Source organism: Oncorhynchus tshawytscha, linkage group LG12, assembly GCF_018296145.1.
Source record: "Oncorhynchus tshawytscha isolate Ot180627B linkage group LG12, Otsh_v2.0, whole genome shotgun sequence".
Classification (NCBI taxonomy): domain Eukaryota; kingdom Metazoa; phylum Chordata; class Actinopteri; order Salmoniformes; family Salmonidae; genus Oncorhynchus; species Oncorhynchus tshawytscha.
In genome coordinates, this window is record NC_056440.1 from 22,432,288 (window position 1) to 22,453,873 (window position 21,586).

General features: G+C 43.1%; 1 protein-coding gene across 4 annotated transcripts; it reads right to left on the bottom strand.

The window, feature by feature from the left end:
• Window positions 1-160: 160 nt before the first annotated feature.
• Window positions 161-19,747, bottom strand: LOC112262713 (golgin subfamily A member 3). Of its 4 annotated transcripts, none has more exons than XM_024438432.2 (27): window positions 19,574-19,747; window positions 19,321-19,361; window positions 17,429-17,507; window positions 16,159-17,173; window positions 14,284-14,626; window positions 13,176-13,469; window positions 11,555-11,667; window positions 10,542-11,278; window positions 10,155-10,263; window positions 9,639-9,945; window positions 9,284-9,486; window positions 9,069-9,206; window positions 8,719-8,880; window positions 8,136-8,504; window positions 7,951-8,028; window positions 7,573-7,836; window positions 7,292-7,386; window positions 6,878-7,094; window positions 6,535-6,678; window positions 6,033-6,230; window positions 5,750-5,866; window positions 5,398-5,537; window positions 5,023-5,155; window positions 4,675-4,797; window positions 4,357-4,521; window positions 2,746-2,903; window positions 161-2,390 (listed from the first exon to the last, which is right to left on the bottom strand). In XM_024438432.2, the coding sequence occupies exons 5-27, from the start codon at window positions 14,456-14,458 to the stop codon at window positions 2,195-2,197; spliced, it is 4,635 nt and encodes a 1,544-aa protein (XP_024294200.1). In that variant the 5' UTR covers window positions 14,459-14,626; window positions 16,159-17,173; window positions 17,429-17,507; window positions 19,321-19,361; window positions 19,574-19,747; the 3' UTR covers window positions 161-2,194. The 4 variants fall into 4 exon arrangements, with proteins under 4 accessions (XP_024294200.1, XP_024294201.1, XP_024294199.1 ...); XM_024438433.2 differs by having other exon boundaries at window positions 13,302-13,469; window positions 17,429-17,510; XM_024438431.2 differs by having other exon boundaries at window positions 17,429-17,510.
• Window positions 19,748-21,586: the final 1,839 nt, after the last annotated feature.

A 21,586-nucleotide genomic window follows, 5' to 3' on the forward strand; every position in this document is an offset into this window, starting at 1 on the left:
CTAGAAACAATTCGATAAGTACCTCCAAATATATAAGACATCTTCGGAAAAGACCGTTTCGAAAAAAAAATTAAGCATCGGATCAATTCATTTGACTAATCAATTATAAATACTACAGCCTACCCATCAAATGTTAGGGAATTAAATAACGGACAATTGATGAATAGTGCAACTTTATGAGAAATACAATATCTCCCAATATACATTTTATATATTGAACAGCAAATACAGCAAGTTTTATGTACAGAACTCATTTATCCCTGCTCCATGTACCAAGCAAGGTTATGTATTCAAATATATAGATAACAGTGAAAGGTAGCGTGGAAGATAGTCAATGTTGGATTCACCAAGTCAACTAAGTTCGAACAGATTGTTACAAACCCTTCTTCAAAAACACAGTATGGAGCGCCATTAGTTATTACCAGTCAAGTGAACACAGCTTTCCCTTTGACTAAAGGGTTTCCCTTCGCAGATATGTAATAAGCATGTTATTACAGTGTCGTTAAAAATAGTCAATTTACTTTGACTGGCAAGATACAGGTTGTCTGGACATGAGTCTAACGGCATACAAAACATCAGTTACATTACAACTGCATGTGCTGTAGTTTATGTCCATTGCGGTCTACATTTGGACTTTTAACAGTTGTCAGTTTGAATAAATATGCTTTGCAAGTTGCATATATCATTCTCAAATGTTTTTGCTCATCACACTGATCATTATCTAATAAAGTAATTCAATTATAGGAAAAAGTAGAGAAAATGAAGTCTATTATATTAACCTCTGCAAAGAATAAAACAGTTTTCCTGGAGAGCAAATCAACCTCAAAAGGAATTAAACAAGCAATTGCGGGTTGGGCATTCTGTAAATATGAAACCATAGTAACAAAAGGTAATACATTTGAGTGCATCTCACTCAGAAGTAGTAACATTGTGTAATAGTTCTTACACCTTCCCCTCCCTCAAAGTCAGTTACAGTAAGTTCTTTCTCCTTAATTGTGCAACATCAGTTGAGACTACCCAAATATTTAACATTAAACCATTCCGTTTGGAACTGCAAGCAGCTTAATCATACACCATAACCTACATTACATCTTGCACTCCCACGTTCAACAGAAATAATGATACGTTCATTCATAACATTTAGTCCTTTAACAGCATACAAAATACTCCTCATTAAGGCTTTGCCATACAAATTACTACAGTCCAAGCCAGCCAGTTAAACTCCCAATTTCATACATAGTTGAGAAGAATTAAGTTTCCACAAAGTTGCAGAGCCCACAATGATATGTTGATAGCAAGCTTTAAAAAAGAACAAGCAATTAAAAACCAAATAGATTGATGTCAATGAAATTAACAAAATGTGAGGCGTACTAAAAAGGAGAATGGTATTGATTCACCACAAACAGTTTGAAAGCCATAGGGGCATTTCACCAGATGATTCCCTAAATCCCAAACCAATCCCTAGCCTACAACCTGAGAAACTTGTGTAGATCAGAGGGGGAATAGGTGGAATATGGTTATTGCTTCACCGTGCCTTCCTATAGGCCTAGTAAACATTTTGCCATATTGTTAACACTTATCCAATCAGATTTACAGGATTGTCTAAGTTGAGGGACTAAGGGTCGATTTGGATTTCAACGTAAGTTTATGGAATGAGTGGCTCCTCTCATTCGCAGGCACAGAGGAATGGAAGAACAGTAAGAGGGACTACAGTATGCTTATCCATTTCTGCAGGCTTTAAAACGGTCTCACTTATCTTACCGGAGCATGAGAAAGTATATCAAAAGTACCGGTATGCGTAAACAAACTTCTAGCTACAATAATTAAACTGGGGTATTGGTGAATTTGTATTGTTTGAAAGATACTTGAGAATAGGCCTTACTTGGTGTCTATGACTTCAAAGCAAAAGACTGGTGGAATCCTCTAACAATGTAGTTGTCACTGTCATTTAAGATTCAATATTGTCATTCCTGAATTGTAAATAAATAAATATGACAGCCATAACAAAAATAGACAAAGTCCAAATAAAAATTAAAGCTATGGTATAAGTATAAATTACTTTATCCAACCACTGTCTGTGCTGATAATAATGCCAAATGTTGGCAGCAATTGATAAGAAATGGAGAAAAAAAAGAAGAAAAGTGCCCTTGTGGATAAAACTCCACTCTGTGCGTCTGCCTGAGAAAGTGCTGCATTACGATGGCTGTGCCTCCTCCTCCACTCCTCCATTACGGTCCACCTGGTTTAGAGGGGGAGATGTTATGGAGTCATTCTCCAGCGGCACCCCCAGTCGAGTCAATTCCTCCTCTGCGTTAGTCCATGACGTCATGGACTCGTGCACGGTGACTGTGTGCTCCTCCATTTGTTTCTGAAGGTTGTCCATCTCATGCCTGCATGAAACACACAACATTCACTTTAGTGTACTGGCATTTGATTCCTAATAGATCATTATAATACACCATCCACATGTGAGAAAAATAACTTTAGAGTAAAGGATTTCATGCATACATTCCTATTATGTCTTTCATTATGGTTATCACAAAACACACAAGCTATTTTGAGTAACATGAGCTACAAAAGCATATTATCCATTCTCAGTTTACAACTGCTATAAATGGTGCAGTGAAATGCTTCTGCGCTAGCTCCCTCAACATTGCAGTACAATAACCAATAATAAGCAAAAGTCCAATAAAACAGGTTTTCCATTCCCAGAAGGTAAAGGAAGACATGATGGTGAGTTCTTACTTGAGCTGGCGCAGACAGTTGTGCAGGTTATTGAGGGGCTCCTTGTTGACGGAGGTAGAGGGCTTGAGCAACTCATCCAGCAGGGAGGCAGGCACAGGGCAGTCTGGGATCTTCACCGGGGTCACTGGATTTGATGGGTTCGATGGCTCCATCCTCTGCTGCTCAATGAGGAATACAGCACAAAAAGAAAATTCAGCATACTGTGATAAGAGTGTCTTCAGAAAGTATTCAAAACCCTCAGCTTTCTCAAAATGTTGCTGTGCTATAGCCTGAACTACAAATGCAATTGAGTCACTGGCCTACACACAATACACCCATAATGTCGAAGGGGAATTATGTTTTTAGAAATGTTTACAAATTAATAAAAAAACAAAAAGCTGAAATGTCTTGAGTTAATAAGTACTCTTTGTTGGCAAGCCTAAATAAGTTAAAGAGTAAACATTTGCTTAACAAGTAAAATAAGTTGCATGGACTCACTCTGTGTGCAGCAATAGTGTTTAACATGCTTTTTGAATGACTACCTCATCTCTGTTCCCCACACATACAATGAATTATCTGTAAGGTCCCTCATTCGAGCAGTGAATTTCAAACACAGATTCAACCACAAAGACTCGCGATGGGCACCTATTGGTAGATGGGTAAAAATGTGATAAAAAGCAGACACTGAATATCCCTTGGAGCATGGTGAAGTTATTAATTACACTTTGGATGGTGTATCAATACACCCAGTCACTAAATATACAGGAGTCCATCCTAACTCAATTATCGGAGAGGAAGGAAACCCCTCAGGGATTTCACCATGAGGCCAATGTTGACTTTATAAACCGTTAGTTTAATGATTGTGATAGGAGAAAACTGAGGATGGATCAACATCATTGTAATTACTCCACAATACTAACCTACCCCTTTATCAACCCACATACCCATGTTACACTTTGATATTCTGCGTCTTCTCAAAGCCATGAAGGCGCTGGATGAGTTGTATGTTCTACCTACCCTTTCCCCATTTAAAGCTGCAATATGTAACTTTTTGGTAGACCCTTTGAAAGCAAGTCTAAGAAGCGGCTGATCTGTTCTATGTGCACTATTTCTACGCTTCCCGGTCTCCAGTTTAGTTTTGAGTCTTACTTTCGGTTTTGTACACCAGCTTCAAACACAATCATTTGGGTTATTGAAAATATATTTCACAGCAGTTTGTATGGTACAATGACTCTCTACACTATGCATTGCTTATTTTGTCACAAACTGAAATTAGGCAAACTATTAGAATTTTAGCAACCAGTAAATGGCACAGATTTCTGCATATTGCACCTTTAACACACCAACAATATTGAAATAACATTACTGCCACAGGAGGTTGGTGGAACCTTAATTGGGGAGGATGGGCTTGTGGTAATGGCTGGAGCAGAAAAGGTGGAATGGTATCAAATACATCAAACATTGTTTGATGCCATTACAGTCGCTCCATTCCAGCCATTATTAAGAGCGGTCCTCCCCTCAGCAGAATTCACTGATTACTACTGACGTAAAAATAAAACAGCGCCACACCTAACCCTGTTCTTCAAACTCAGTTTTGGCCAAGTAGCAACATTTCAGTCCCAGGTAGCTTACCTTTCGGAGGCGGTTCTGTTTGAGGTCCAGTTTGAGCTGCTGGTTCTGCAGCAGAACAGTCTTCATGCTGTTCCTCAGCTCTCCCACCTTGGCCTGCAGCATGAACTTATCCTTTCTGGTGCTGCTCAGTTCCTCCTGCACAGACTCCAGCTCCACCTTAATGCTCTAGAATGCAGAGCAAGGCAAAGTCAGGTACAAAATGGCAACACAATGAACAATGACAGAGTTAAGGTGATCGTAAAGTATGCTTCTGTGGCTTAGATCTGTGGCGCTAGCCAGCTCTGTCCTCCTCAGTACACTGGTTGTGTGTGTGTGTACCTGTAGAGCTGTCTGCAGGCTGTCCAGCTCGCTCTGGCTGCACTGCTCCACCAGTTCCAGCTGCTGTCTCTGGGCCTCGATCTCCCTCTGCCTCTGCTCCACCTCCCACTTCAAATCCTCAACCTGGAGGAGAATATAGTCGAGTCAGTGACCGATGTCTCTTTCAACAAACAACTTCCTTATTCAAGGTCCTGGGTTGTGTTCAGTAGGGCACACCATTTCAAAACAGAAATGTGTGTTCTTATTGCAAAAGTTCAGGCAGTACCTCCCCGTTTCAAACATTTCCTCCCTACTAAACAGGACCATGGTTGTGTCTATTGCGTAACGTTGTGTGGTATAGCTAGCTACCTCCTGATTGGTGAGGGGCTGCTTGCTAAGCTGTTCATCCAGCTGTTTCTGGAGGATCTGGAGCTGGGAGTGGGCCTCTGATAGCTCCTCCTGGAACCTGGACACCTCCTGAGAGTGTTTCTCATCCTGAGCCCTATGGAGGGGAAGGAAAGGATGTTAAGGTGAAACAGGGTTAAAATCAAGGAGAGACATAAGATAAAAACTAAAAGATAACTTGGAGCTAGACAGGGTTATTACTTAAAATACAAGGACCGAGCATGCCCCAATGATTCCATCAACTAATAAGGCTAATCAAAATCTTCTCTTAATCTGTTAAACACCGCAGCATCATTCCAGGCCTTATTCATTAACTATAAACTGCAAATTGAGACTCACTGTAGTTTGTGTGCCTCGCTGTGCAGGGCTTTGACCAGCTCTTCTTTGGCCTGCAGGTCCTTCTTGATCTCACACAGCTCCAGCATGGCTGCCCTGTAATGCCGCCTGTTGTGGGCAGCCTCCGCCTTAGCTGCTGCCACCTGGTGGACATAACACACATTTACAGTCAGTCTCCAAAGGCTTCATTGAGTGCATTACAGTATGCTACAATGTGGTAATGTAATGACTATGTTGTGGCTGGGCCAGTCTGCCACCTTCACTTCAGGGGCTTGTATGTGTATAATGTGTTACAATGTGTTAATGACGACAGATAATGACTATGTTGTGGCTGGGTCGGGTTAGGTGTCTTTACCTGCTCTTTCAGGTCCTTGACTTTGGCTTTTTCTTTCTCCAAGGCGACCTGTAGTGTCTGGACCAGCTGTTTCATCTGCTGGTCTTCCTCCTCTTTGCGTTTTAGTACAGCTTGCACCTGTGGAGAAGGGCAAGGAAGAGAAAAAAAACAATCAGTTCGTTAGCTTTTTAAATCAAAAAGAGCAACCACTGACTCAAAATGGTGTTACTCTACCCACATGGGTAAAGCTATTTAATTGATCAGTGATCGAAGTAACTGAGAATGTAAGATTGAAGCCTTTCACCTGGAGGTTGAGCTGGACCAGGTCGGCCTCTCTCTTGGCCAGGGCAGTCTCTAGAATATTGGTATGCTCCCGCAGTGCATTATGGGACTGCCCTAGTCCCGTCAACTTCCCTTTCTCATGCTCCAGCTCCAGGGATAATTTCTTGTTGGCGTCTTCCAGTCGTCTAATCCTCCTCTTGAAGCATCGCGCCTCCTGCAGCTATGGATAAACAAGATAGACGATTTTACAATCAAGGTATCTAAGAAGCACAAGAACCATTGGATGCGAGTAATTTTCAGAGGGGTTGGGATAGTAAAACACACATTTCTGTTGGACATTTGTGGACAATGGACAATAAAGTAATCTTCTCTTAATTGTCATTTGCCAGAGTCTCTCACATCATCAGGCTGGTGGTGTACTTATAGCCTGATTAAACTAGACAATGTAAAGCAATGGTGAAACGTAGCAAAATCGGTTTCGATGCCAGGATAGTGTATTTAGTTGTCATCGCCCACTGTCCCACCTCATCTTCTAGCTCCATTACTTTCTCCTGTAACTCTTCCAGCTCAGTGCTGGTGAGGGAGATGACCTCCTGAAGCTCCTTCTCCAGCATGGCCTTGCTATGGCTCACAGCCTGGTGTTCACTCTGCAGAGCCTCAATCTTATCCTAGAACAAGGAAGAGGTTTAGATCAGCATTCAAACATCACAGTTGGCTACGGTTGTGCTGTAATCTGTTATTAGTATGGCCACAAGTTTTTCCTGACCACATGATCTGACCAGAAACAAACTCTGGACCCTAGTTCCTGGTCGTCATGTGATCAGGAAAAACTCTGGGTCCTGATTATGAGGTTAGTACTGAATGTACCTGCAGGGCTTGGTTGTTGCCGCCGCCTGAGACCTGGGCCTTGAGTTTGACCAGCTCTGCCTCTGTGGTCTCCTTGTCTGCCAGGGCCTCTTGGAGCCTGCGACTCAGGATGCCCACTGCGTTCTCATAGGCCTTGTGCTTGGCCTTCATATCCTTCTGCGCGCTGGTCAAATCTGTCCCCAGCCGCTTCATTCTCACCTTCTGCTCTGAGATGGCCCTGAGAGAGGAAAATAAAACAATTAGACACATTAGTGCACATCTAAAGCAATCTGAATAAAATTGATTAGATCCTGTCTGAGTAAGAGTTTCTTATGCAATTTACACAGATTCATAGTAAATCTGTTTGGTTCAGTACTATGGGAACCAAGCTAGTTACAGAAGTCTGTCTGACTGTATAAATTTTGTGTGTCTCACTTCCTGGCTTCAGACTGCATCAGGTCCACCTGTTTCTTCAGGCCCTCATTCTCCTCCGTCACTGCTGCTAGCTGGCTCTGGTCAAACTGCAAGGACTGTGGAGGGACATCAAACACACACAATGATTATAATCAAATGCCTATCAAATATAGAGTACTGCATTTTTAAAAGAAAGACAAGGTAAGGCAATGGGATGTCATGCAAGTACTGTCATGAGAGTAATGCAAAGAAAAACCAAGAGCTACTAGAATGTCAGGCTTGTGTAGGACAGGGTCATGAACCTGTATCTGAGACTCCAGCTGATCCCTCTCGGTCTGCACAGACTGCAGGTGGTTCTCCAGGCTGTTCATTTGCTGCTGGACCCGGACCACTTCCGTCTGCAGCCGGCTCTGCTCCAGCTCAGCTTTCTGTTTCTCCCCATGGGCCTCCAGCAGCTCCTGCTTCAGTCCCTTCACCTCTGACACCAGACGCTTCTTAGTTGACTTCAGCTCGGTGATGAGCTGTTCCTTGGAGCTGGCATCCCGCCGATATGCCTCCACCATCACCTGATGGGTGACAAATGGGAAGAGGTGTAAAGAGACGAGTCCTGTGTGTGAATGTGCATGTGTACACACAATCCTTCAAAAACAAAGGGTTACAGGATAGGGAGTGACAAGCACCTTTTGCTGCATGAACTGCTCTTTCAATTTCTGAGCTTGTTTCTTCAGGGTGCCGTTATCCTGCTGCAGAGATCCAATCTAAAAAGAAAATGACGTTCACTTTCTACTTAAGCGCAAACATGTTGCTCAACAGCCATAGAAGAGTGGGATTAGACCCTCTGGCTCCATGGTGGTTTGTTTCTCACCTGTGAGGATTTGACTTGGACCTCCTGCCTGAGCTGATCAAGGACATCTGAGGCCACCAGCACCTCCTCCCCCAGCCTCTCCGCCCCCTCGTCCAGCTGACTTTTATCAGCTCTGGCCACCTGGAGGGCCACCTCCAGCACGATCTTCTCATTCTGCAGGTACTGGATGTTCTCATCCTTGGCGTTGGTCTCTGTCTGCAGCTCTGCCAGCGTAGCCTCCAGCTCGAGGTAGCGGGCCTCCAGCTGGTTGATGGACTGCTCTTTGGTGTGAAGGCTCTCCTGAGTGACTGTCAGCTGTCTCATCAGCTCCAGATGCTCCTTCTGGAGGGCATCCAGCTGCAGGTCCTTCTGGGATAGGGTCACCTTCATCTGTGGGGGACACAGAGAGTGGTTACATGAGGCAACTGTTGCTCCCAAATAGCAAAACAGTGAGCAGACATGGACTTTTTCTCTACGTATTGGACTTGTTTTTGTCTCACTCCTGATATTTTTGTAGATGTGTGTAAAACCCCTTCCTTTCATTGATTTTAAACAACTTCCCCTGAGTGGCAAATTACCTTAATTTGCACAATTAATTATTTACCTGCTCTAGTTCTCTCTCCAGAGAGCTGGCGGTGTTGGCCAGCTTCTGTAAGTGCTCTCGCTCCTCCTCAAACAAGTCCAGTTTGTGCTGAAGGTCGTCCTCCACCATGCTCTTGGCATCCTGTATCTGCTGATAGGCAGCTTCCTGGGTCATCATGTCAGCCTAGGGTCAGAGGGAGGGGAGAGGTCAAAGAACACACTGTTTAATAACCTCAATTCTAACGCTGCATCTTTTCTTTTGTCAGTAAATCTTTTACTTTTTTTCAGTAAAATTCATCAACAAACCATAACACAATATAAACACCAATCACACAACCTATCGTATTTTCATAATTTTAAAAGGGGACAGACCTCAATACTCTGTAGCTGTACAGCAATGCGCTCCTTCTCTTTGATTGAGCGATGCTGGGTTTGTGTCAGCTGGTGGGACAGAGTCACGTTCTCCAGCTTCAGGTGCTCCAAGGCTCCAATCTGGGTCATCTGCCCAGCCTGGAAAAAACAAGTCAACACATCAACTCCGTAACATGTCAACTCAGTAGAAGCAAGATACAGACAGACAACCTTACCTGCATGTTGGCCATTTCGCCCTGGAGTCGGACCCGAGCCTCTTGGGCCAGCGCTAGCTGCTGCTGGTACCACTGGCGGACCTGCTGCAGCGAGATGATCTCTGCCTGGGAGGTCTTCAACCTGCTCTGCAGGGTGGTGCGCTCTAGCTGGACCTGCTGGAGCTGAGTCTGGAGACCACCCATCTGCTGACGCAACTCCTGAACTGAAGGAGACCACCACCATAAGAAATAATTCACCAAATTTGACAAATGTATTGCAATCATTAATACCCCAATATTGTATTAGTATTACTGTGAGGAGATGCTGATGTGAAAGTATGATGCCCATACTAGGCTATCCATCCATCCAACTCACCAGCGTTATCCCTGGAGGTCACATTCTGTTGCATCTCCTCTACCTTCCCCATGAGTCTCTGGTATTGCTCCTCAGCCACCTGCAGGTCGTTGCCCAGTGAGGCCAGGCCAGCGTTCTTGCTCTCCAGGTTGCCCTGCAGCTCCACCATGGCCCTCTCCAGCTGGAAGCAGCTCTGGCGCAGGGTGGACACTTCCTTGTTGAGGGAGCTCTGCTTCTCTTGGCTGGCATGGGACTGCTCCACCTGGGCCTGCAGCTGGGCATTGACTGTAGCCAGCTTGGCCTGGAGCTCAGTCTTCTCTTTCAGAGCCTGGAGAGGATACGGGGAAAGAGGGTGAGGGAGTGATCTCCAGTATTCCCAATGGCTTGTGCAGGGAGGGATTGTAGGGTGTTAGCCTAGCTATCCCAGTGAAAGTAAGTAAGTCTCAACATGTGGTAAGTTGAGTGGTAATTACCTTAGCTGATCCTATGTTAAGAGTATAAGCCATCATAGACATACCCCGTGTGTTAGTTAGTTACCTGGTTGGCCTCAGAAGACAGAGACTCTAGCTGGCCCTCCAGTCTCATCTTCTCCTTCAGAACCTGGAGCATTTCGTCATGTCCCATCACGGAGCTCTCCAATGACACACTACAGGAAATTAACCAATTGAGCAGGAAACAAGAAATTGTCCAATTGTGTGCTACTGGAACATTCAAGCAAATTCCACCAATTAAATTGTAAATTATTACTGGAAAGTAATGCTGATTCATCGTATAATAGCAGTGTCCAAAAGCTGACTATCGTCCTTGTTTATTTACCTTGAGTATGCAACAGCAATGTGCTTATGTTATTTACTAGTACTACACCAGTCAGTCTATGTGTTGCTATGTGCTATTACAGAAGAGCTGTGTGCTGGTCAGGTGTACCTGCTGGAGAAGCTGTCCCTGCGGCTGCGTGGTCCCCCGGTCCCCTCCCTGTCCTGCTCCAGCAGGTGCTGTTCATCGCTGGCAGCTTGCAGCACCTCCTGCAGTGATGGGAAGTTGCCCATGGCCTCCGGAATTATCTCCCTGCCCTCCACCATGTAGTTCCCTCCTCTCTGCCTGCCCACTGCTTCAGCCAGCATGCCATAGGTCCCAGTGCCCCCGGTGGAGGTGGACACGCTGCTGTAGGTAGAGCTGTCATCCCCATCTCCACCAGGCCGCGACCCCATACCTGACTCGCTGCCGGCATCCATTTCCGAGGTGTTGTCCTGGAGAGACATTGATGACCCCAGCAGGGCCTCCAAAGAGGTCATCTCCACGGAGCCAACCTCTGACATCATGCTGACCTCGGACAGGGTGGATACAGAGCTCAGGTTGGACCCCAGAGAGCCTTCAAACGTTCTGACCCCACCACCATCACTAGTGCCCCCTGCTGGCTCGAGGGTCTTGTAATCGGCCAGTGAGTGGATCTTGCTGGGGCGGGGTGATCGTGACTTTCTTTCCTTGGCTGGTGGAATGCCCAGGCTGCCCAGCTTAGGGCCCCGGGGGACGCTGGTTCGCAGGAAGGAGTACTCGGTGGTCATGGAGGTGGTGCTGGCCCGGGGAAGAACCTCTGGGTGCATCATGAGGTCTGGGTCCAGAGTGCTGAACCCACTGCGGCTCTTTGGGGTGGAGCGGTAGGACTGGAAGAGGAGAGCGAGGTGGCATGAGAATGAGCAGAAGGCGTAGTCTACTTCAACCCAACATTCAGGACTTCAAAAACCAGGCCATTCAACTGAGACTAATAGAGGATCATTTTTATAGGTGGTGGATAGCAACAAAACTAGGTATTATGGCCTGCCATGCAAAAAATAATAGGGAGAACACTTCCACTTTAAATTAAACTCTGTGCAGCTTGTAACTGACAGCTTTATCCTGATGAATGTATGCCTGGTGACTGATGCTGTTCACACACTCACCGTCTCCTTGTGCCTTTGCACTCTGTACTGTTTGAGCTGCTCCTCCAGCCGTCGGCGAGCATCACGGCGGATCTTCTCCTCATTCTCCATCTCCAGTGATGGCTCTTTGTCAGCTACAGGAAGAGCAGGTTTAACATAAGAAATAGAAGGCCCTCACTACACCCCTATACAACACAGAATAGGTTAACAATACCTAGGACATTGTCATACAAGCAAACAATTCATTTTAGAAGGAAACCCCAACTACGTGTGCTAACACTAGTTCGTCCCTACAGTTCAGAGCCATTTTAAAATTTGAAACGAGAGTGCTTGTATGAAATTGTTATCCATCCACCATGGTTAGGAGTGAAGCTGCATGCAACCCAGTCCTAACAATGCCATATGAGTCAGACTCAATCCATTTATTAGTCAGTCCACTCCAAGATCTTATTTTCAGGTTAGTAAAGTTTGACACAAAATAGTATCCAAACAGATTGTTTTTGGCTTGCGTGGTTAGTGAGTTTACAGACAGCAGGTGATATTCCTGATTGATGATTCTCTGACTGCAATTGGCCAGGTGTGCTGATGATCAACCATGAGGTGTCAGTCAGTCAGTCAGTCAGTGCAACTTAGAAGTGAGCATGAGGACTTCCTGATTGCACCATCATTTAAAGCAGAATGCACTATGAATGGAACAGAAAATGACACTATAAAATAGTTTAACCCTTTTTTCTCCCCAATTTTGTGGTATCCAATTGGTAGTAGTTACAGTCTTGTCTCATCGCTGCAACTCCCGAACGGACTCGAGAGAGGCGAAGGTCGAGAGCCATGCGTCCTCCAAAACACAACCAAGCCGCACTGCTTCTTGACACAATGCACATCCAACCCGGAAGCCAGCCGCACCAATGTGTCGGAGGAAACACAGTACACCTGGCGACCTGGTCAGTGTGCACTGCGCCCGGCCTACCACAGGAGTCGCTAGTGCGCGATGAGACAAGGATATCCCTACCGGTCAAACCCTCCCTAACCCAGACGACGCTGGGCCAATTGTGCGCCGCCCCATGGGCCTCCCGGTCGCGGCCGGCTGCGACAGAGCCTGGGCTCGAACCCAGAATCTCTGGTGGCACAGCCTTAGACCACTGCGCCACCCGGGAGGCCGACACTATAAAATAGTTAATGTGACACTGTAAACATTCTATGTGGGAGTGGTTAGCCTTTCACATTCAACAAAAAGCTTGAGATAAAACAAGCTGTATTCTGTTATGTAACGAATAAACTTAAAGAATAAAAAATACTTTGCATATCATGGTATCTGTAAGCCTAGACCATCATCCAAAACAACATTCACAACAAACCACACAAGTAAAGGATTAGTTCAAATACAGCCACTAAGTTCCCAACAAAAGCTCCAAGACCCAAATCAAGAAATTAAATGACCACGGGTTTGAACAAAGTAAGCGGCTAAAACCACTAAAGCGCATATCCACTGGATGCCTCTCTTAATGGGAGCGTAGTAAGCACAGGCAAGGAAATTAAAATATGGGATGGGGAACTAAATATGTCAGCCTCTGAAGCAACATCCCAGAGCAATAGGTGGTTAATAGGGGGCACTCACTGCAAGTACAGGTTACAGTATGCTTACACAATTCAGTCTCCTGCATAGGCATACTCAGTCTGAGTGACTGCAATGCGTCACCCTTGTGAGCAGGGCCCTCAGCACTAGCTCCCTCAGACTTCTCTAGCATGGGTGGTGGGATAGCGGCCACACCTTGGGATGGCTCTTTGGACTGGGGGCTGACAGGTGGGCTGGTGCCCTGGGCAGCAGGGGGCGACGGAGGCGGCAGGGGGCCATTTAGACGGCCGTCCCCTCCTGCGCCTGGCTGCAGGCCCTCTGCCACTCGTTCTCCATTTGGCACCACGTCTGCCTTAACAAAACCTGCAACGAGGGAGGGGGGTCTTTAGTTTCCAGCATACATCCATCCAGTTTTGCATTTCACAACACAATGAGGGTGGATTGTGATATACTTGAGGTTTTTAAAAAAAAAGGACTAGGAGGCAAGGCTCTTTTGAATTACTTAAAGTCTATTGTGGCTTTCACGGGTAACCGGTCAATCAAGCTTTGTCAAACCAGAATAACAGTTTGATACTGTGCATTTTGTCATTTTTATTGAAGGCGAGATGTGTAGGAATAACAACGGCATGCTAATATGCCTTAGTGCAGTTGAGGTGACTATGAAGTGAGTGGCATGTGGGTCAGTTATGAGGCAAGGCTCAGAGCTGTGTCCAGACAATTCTGCAATTGCACACATAAGTACAAAGAGCGATACCCTGAGGTGGTCGAGTAATGACCTTTTCTCTGGCCGGTCGCACACAAGCATGTCATGCACAGCTTGGAAAGATACTGGCGGAAGACAGAGGTTTTCCCTCCATATAAAGAGTTTCTATTACTGCCGATTCCCCACAACAATAACAATATTTTCACAATTATGTCATGTGAAAAAAATACAAACATTCACTTATGCTTTGCTATCCTTTAAGTTAGTTTAGGGCTCATTTGAAATAAATTGTTCTCTTACAATTAACTGGTTGAAGAAGAACACACTCCATTGTTTGATGAGAGGATGGAATTATTAAATCAGTCAGCAGTAGCTCAGAGTCTGACAGCTTGCCTAGAATTACTACATTAAAATACAAAGCAAATCAAATCACATCACTTGAGGGGCAGGCTAGGGCATTTAGTAGGAACTCACCATTAAGAACATCCCCTGATGCTGTCGGCTTGTCCAGCCCTCCTTTCTTCAGTAGCTGAGCGTCACTCACCACAGAATCAGCACCACCGTCTTTGGACTGTGGTATCAGGTCTAGTTGATGGATTTCTACATTGGTTGTCTCCATCTCAGCAATGACTGAGTTGTGGTTTTCCATTCACATACAGAATAAAATGATGTTGCACTGGAGCCCATGGAAGGGATATGGTAGTCATAGGGTGTAGCTATAATCCTTTCAAAACCTTTTCATCCCGTTCGTTCAGAGTAAAAGCTTGAACGCAATGCAATTCAAGCATCCAAGGACACCCCAAAAAAATGGTCTCACCTGAAAATGTATAACATTAAGGTTTAGTTAGAATGGCAATTATAAAGTATTCAGTCTGATCAACGAGAGTAATCTAAATGCAAACTTGCCGTAATCTGACAGGATTTTCCACCATGATGGTGTAGACAAATAAAAAGAAGCGTGGCCTGCATTATTTATTAATATCATTGAAAATGTATTAGGGGTGGGCACATTCCGAGTCTTTTCTGTGAGCTGGAATCTTTGGCTCAGTTCACATAAAAGAGCTGTTAATTTGGCTCCCAAACACCTCTTCAGTAATGCTTAGAAATTGACATAAAACCATGAACAAATTGTGAATCTCTAATTTGAAGCCTAAAATGTTGACTACCATTATGTAAGTGAAATGTCAGTTAAAATACATTTTTATATGACTAAATGATATGAAAAGTTGTTGGTCATATGCACATCCTTAAAAACGTAGGTGCTGGGCTAATAAAGAAAACTTGTGAAGAACAGTAAGGCCCGCACACTGTTTATGCTCCCAATGCACTGCTTTATTGACAATGCTTCTTTCTTTACAACATTATTAGATGGCCTGCAAAAAAATGTTTTTACTAAATGCAACACACGGTAAAATAATTGATTGGACCAGAATGAGGCTCTCTCCTCACTATACTGTTTCTGCATTGAGGAATGGCCATAAATTATCTGCAGATAATCTCAAAAAGCAATAGTAACAGTATGCAAATGAAGGAGCCAAATGAACGGCTCTTTCACATTCGGTTCACCAAAAAATGAGCCGTTCATTCGCGAACAACCAATCACTAAAATGTAATAAAGGTCTTTATTTTCAATAGATTTGGTAAAATGTTCTGACCAACTGGAAGAATGTGTTCTGGAAGAACAGCTCCACTAAGCAATAGCTAAAGCTGTCTAGCTAACAAGCTAAGTGGATTTAGTTAACGTTACAAAAAAATATAGCTAGCGAAATTCATTGACTAACTATGCCTTTTGAAATTGCAATCAAATAGCTACAAGGCTAATCAGTCTTGTATAAAAACAGATAGCTATTCGGCAGCTTTACCACACATTCATTGCCTTGCTTATTTCCCAACTTGTAGGTAGCCAGCTAACACTATTGCTAACTAGCCAACTGCAATGACAGCAGCAGCCTCGACACAAGGTAACTTTAGCTGGGTGGTTAGCTAGTTAGCCAGCTAAACATACATCATATGGCAAGTTGGTTAAGACATGTAAAACACGTGTCTGTTATGAAGATGGCTGGCCTTTAAAAATGTTAGTAACAAGCTAGTTAGTTCGCGGTCTCAACATATCAAGCAAAGACAGCCTAACGTTACGTTTGCTCGTTAGTTATCTAACATTCATTAACCACATACATAGCTAACACGGGACTATAATTGTTCTACACCCCGATATCACACCAGTTCACGAAGTCGTGTAATGTATAAATCAATGCAGGTTGTGAAATTAAAAGGTTTAATAAATAACCAAAATATTTATTTCTGACATGACAATAGTTGAAATGCACAGAAAATGTTTATAAAGCCAACCTTTTTCAGACGCCTCTTCGTTCTGCTTCTACGTGGCTAAATGGGTTCCATTATTTTACGTGTCCGACGAGAAACAGGATACTTGACATCGTTTTGTGGATTGATGTCTACTAACACGTATTAAATAATTGTATTTTGCATTTATATTACTTGTTATTTTTTGTAACTAATTATGTATAAATAAGCCTATGCTTGGAAATGACATACATTCAAAGGTCAAAAATGGCAGACAAGTTGCTGCCCGAACTGTTATGAACGGACACACGCCCCTTTGTAATTATCAGAAAAACATTGAATCCCTCTGGCGGTCGTCAAATAAAACTGCGACCTCGTATCAGAAATTCTAGCTACAATATTTGCAGTATTGTCAGAACTGTAACAAAATGTCTCTGGGAAAAACCTTTATTTCTGTATCCCCATAAAATAAAGGTTGCAGTGTGTATAACTATGCGGATGCTTTACTGTCATTATGATGTCTTATGCAAAACAAGTACGATTGTTTATAAATGGTTAGGAACAATCATTATCACTAAACTAAAATTACACTGGTCAAAGATCTAATCAATTGACTATTGCAAATGGTTGAAGGTGTCTAAAATAATCACTAACATCCATTATCGAGTAGCTAATTGTAGCTTATTAGGCACCCAGTTGGAACATGATATACAGCTTATTGACAAATATGCATATTTTATCAACCAACCGTTGCTCAATGGTATTGTAATGCAAAATCTATTTCATCATTAAGATTACTTTATTGGTCAATGGCGCCAAAGGTCCAATCAAAATCTGATTTCTGCATTTAACCCAACCGATAGACAGGTGCTGTTGTGTTTGAAAAGCAAAATAAAAGGAAACATATTTAAGACAAATTAAAATAATGAGCTTGTCTTTTCTCTGACGAGTCACAGCATCTGTGCAGGTAGGTCTACATACAATAAGTGGAAGGCAGCACTGCCCTGTCTTAACAGGCTACTGTGCGGTAGACTACGCTGTCATCAGGTGGAGCTGCTGCCTGTTAGAGTGGGGAAACAGACAGACAAGTACTGGTGAAAAAGGACTATGAATTTTGCTATGATGGAATGTGTTGTTTGGAAGTTGATAGTGTAAAGAAGTTATAAATTGTGATACAGACATGACATTATATTTAAACAATCAAACCTTACTTGTATTGCTTCTACTGTATGTAGCTTAATTATTAACACAATGTGTGGCTATGGATAGAATACACAGCTGACAACAAAGTTAATCTGAACAGCAGCAGCCTTACCCTGGTCTGTACTTTGTCAGGTCATGTTCTTTAGGATGAGGGTGCTGTATTTCACGTCATCATTGTCAATAAATGAGTCCTGCTGGTAAAAAGACAACTGGAGGTTAACACCACAACTCCTCTGTGAGACCCAAGCCTAGATCCAAACGATGAAAAACATTTTAGGCTACACTTCATAAATACTTTTAAATAGGCCTCTGATTACAATTGTTCTTTTTTTTGTGCCAAGAGCATGTATGTTTAGAAAACTGGGAAGGGATACAAAGTATATTGAAAGTAGGTGATTAAACAGGTGTGGTTCCTGAGTTAATTAAGCAATTAAAACATCCCATCATGCTTAGGGGCATGTATAATATACAGTACACTGAGTAAACAAAACATTAAGAACTAAGTGGAGAGGTGCAAGTGGTAAGCACCAGATCTCCAGTGCTCGCCCACAGCCCGGTTCGACCTGTGCCTGCACTCTAAAGTGGGCATTCAGCCTGGAGGAGTGGTGCCAAGGCTGCACAGCAGAGCTCAAGTGCTCCCCCTCATCCCGTGCCTTCTCTATGCACCAGGCCTCCTGTAGGTCTCCCCAGCCTGGTGGGCCCTGTGGCAGCCCCACGCTGTCTCTGCGTCTCCTCCCTCCAGCGACGGTCTCCAGTCCGGGCCCGCAACAACGAGGGTCCCCAGTCCGGGGTCGGTTCTCAATCAGGGACAGCTGACCATCGTTGTCTCTGATTGGGAACCATACTTAGGTGGGGAAAAAGCTACCTCTTTAGTATTCTGCACCTGACAGGACTTTCGTTTATTCACGTTATTTTTGTTTGTGTTCAGTTCAATAAAAGTCATGAACACGGCCACGCTGTGCTTTGGTCCGATTCTTCCTCAGACGACGACACCCGTTACAATATTCAGAGGGTATGAATTCTTTGAAGGCACTTTACCTGCCCATCTTTATCTAAGAAGTGTGAGACCCAACCGTGGGTCTCAGGGTTAAGCATGAGGCACCAGATCTGTATTCACAAAACCTTATCCTGCTTTTCGACTGTAACACCAGTGTATACACCCTGATGTGATGCTGGGGAAATTGTGTTTCCATAGCTAGGGTTGACAGTGAGGACTTGTGAAAAGCAGAATCAACAACCTCTATAATCAAAACATTTGCTTTGTGAGACGGTGTTAACCGAGAAGTTGTAAACTCATGTTCACAGTTAGCCATTGTTTTGCCAATGCCGCCAGAAAAGCCCCAGCGGCATGACCTTGGCATCAAGTGAAAGCAGGGCCACTGAGGCCATGGCCTAGTGAGTCCCAGGCCGTGGAGGTGGAAACAAAAGGCTAAGGCTTTTTGGTAAAACATTAGGGTAAAGCCTGTGTTATTATACCAGGTTGTGATAACATTGAGATATGAACTCTACCACTCAAAGAGTGTACAGCCTCAGGCTACAGAAGAACAGAAAAGCAGTTTGAGTAAGGATATGAAATACTGTAGGTGCAGCACAAAACCACAATGGTCGGCTAAGCTAAAGCCAAATGATTCTACCGGAAACTTCTGTACCACATGGCTGAAGATGTCAGTTTAGCTTATTCCATGATGTCACAGGTTTATTATATACACACTGAAAATCAACAAGCTACTTCTGCTCTGCTTTGTCACAGTGTGTTTTGAAAAACTGCTGTTTTTGCTTTTAGACACGACTAATATATTTAATAGGAAGTAATTTATAGACAAAGATAGTGAATGATGAATTGAATTATGACAGAACGAAATGACTGAACATACGTTCCCTTCTCAATATTTTACCTGCAATGCATACTCTTAAGAGATTTGGATGATCATCCAAAACCATCGAGTCAATGACTATATGAAGAGAACATTTTAGAAAATATTAGAATAACGTAGCATAACTTACCCCTGATGTGTTTGTGGGCTGGTCTTCGGCCTTTCCAGCCTCTGAAGTAAAGAGAGAAAGATGTAAATGTTCTCCAATTGTAGTACTTACTGATACTTTAAATCTGAGAAGACAGATGTTTTTCAGAGGATGTGTGCAGAGGTCATTCAATTGTACTTTCATGCATTTACAATTGTAGAGTTCATTCAATTATATTGTTTACTCAGTGAAATTGATCAGGTTTAAAAACAATAGTAAAATAAACTTTCTTTACATCTTCCAAGCGACAAAAGCACCAGCTATCACCACTGCCAACATGCCCAGAGTGTAACGCTCGTTGTGGGTGGAAGACCAATGCGCAGCATGGTAAGTGTCCATATTGTTTTAATAAGAACACTGGACAAAACTAACAGTCCTGAACAGTGAAGAAAAACACAGAACAGAAAATAATCACCCACAAAACACAAGTGGGAAAAGGCTACCTAAGTATGATTCTCAATCAGAGACAACGAACGACACCTGCCTCTGATTGAGAACCATACCAGGCCAAACACAAAACCACAACATAGAAAAAAGAACATAGACTACCCACCCAACTCACGCCCTGACCATACTAAAACAAAGACATAACAAAAGAACTAAGGTCAGAATGTGACACAGAGGAATGAATAGTTCTCTCGAGGTTATGGGACTGTTGAAGGAGAGACACGTTTAAACTGTAAACTACAGTCCATAAAATATCACAGATAAATGGATGATTAAAATTATCACAGTAATATTTTATTGTTTATACAGTTGTGATAAATTGGAGATAAATCTGTTTATGTTCAGAATAAACAACATAAGAATAAAGCTACTTATTACTGGATACGCACAGATATATTCTAGTCAGGAGGAAGGGATACTGTAAATAACAAAATACAAGATGAATTTTTGTTAATATCTGAAAATGAAATTAATAGGCTATATTTATTTTAATAACTACTACTGTAATCAATTTGGCATGAGTAGGTCTAAGTGAGAAATAAAGCTAAATGAGTGGTAACCTCTGGTAGTCGATCTCAACGCTCCCTTCAGCTTCTTGAGTTTGAAGGGTCCGTGTTTGGAGGGGCAGATGGTTGTTGAGTGGTTGGAATTTGTCCTGTTTTGTGGGATAAAAATAATTGCATTATTCATTGACCAGTGTTCCAGGAAGACACAGGATCAACTTAATATACATGAAAATAACAATAAGTATCCATGACCCATATGTTTTATACAACATAAAGACAAAGTAAATGTCACTTGACAGTAAAGGATTGTTCTGCACTCATTGGTGCTAGTGGTGGGAAAATCTGGGTTGTGGTTTGTGGATCGACTGTGATGTGAACAGGCATCTTCAGGTTTCCCACACTACACCAGTACCAGACAGTATTTCTTATCTTCAGTCCACTCATGATCACCAATAAGAAATTTGTTTTGGTGGAATCCTTGATCTGTTGTAATTTCACTAATGTTCCATCTAAAGTCCCAGAATTCCACTTCACACAAGAGCCACCTTTCCTGCACCACTTCGGTTCGGGCGCAGTGCACTCTGACATGGTCGCCAGGTGTACGGTGTTTCCTCTGACACATTGGTGTGGCTGGCTTCTGGATTTAATTGGCATTGTGTCAAGAAGCTGTGCGGTTTGGCTTGGTTGGGTTGTGTTGTGTTTCGGAGTACGCACGGCTCTCAACCGCTGCCTCTCCCGAGTCCGTATGGGAGTTGCAGCGATGAGAAAGACTGTAACAAGAAATTGGGGAGAAAAAGGGGTAAAAAACAACAACAACAAAAAACATGTCAGATCTTCAACGTTATATCCACATTGAAATGGTGTGGTGTGCCCATTGGGATGTTTCACTATGTTGATAAAAACATGCTATGAAATCTTGTTTGCCAAAAGGCTCGAGAAACATAATACAGACTCCAAAAAGATATGGGAACGATTCTGGTTTTTACATAAAGGAATATCATGGCCACGAAGTACCACTTATCAGAAGAAATTAAATTATCTCCCTATGTATTTTGTTTGTATTTTTCTGTTTGTTTGGGATGTTGGTTTGTGTTATTGGTTATTATTTTTGTATTTTATTGGTTGTGGCCCAATGGGCTCCTGTATAGTTTGGTGTATTGTGTGATTCTTTTGTGTTGAATATGAAAAAATGAAATAAATTGTTTAATAAAAAACAACAACTATTGTTTCACTTCACTGAATGTTTGGATTTGCAGACTAACTTTGTTGGGGGAATATGTGGGATAAAGAAGCTT

What these genes read in the sequence shown, in the direction of transcription:
- LOC112262713 (XM_024438432.2), bottom strand. Translation starts at nt 14,458, where the DNA reads ATGGAAAACCACAACTCAGTCATTGCTGAGATGGAGACAACCAATGTA. An exon ending in AGCCCCTCACCAATCAGGAG is followed by an intron (nt 4,798 to 5,022) that starts GTAGCTAGCTAT and finishes ATTCTCCTCCAG; the next exon opens with GTTGAGGATTTGAAGTGGGA. An exon ending in AACTGTCTGCGCCAGCTCAA is followed by an intron (nt 2,391 to 2,745) that starts GTAAGAACTCAC and finishes TGTTTCATGCAG; the next exon opens with GCATGAGATGGACAACCTTC.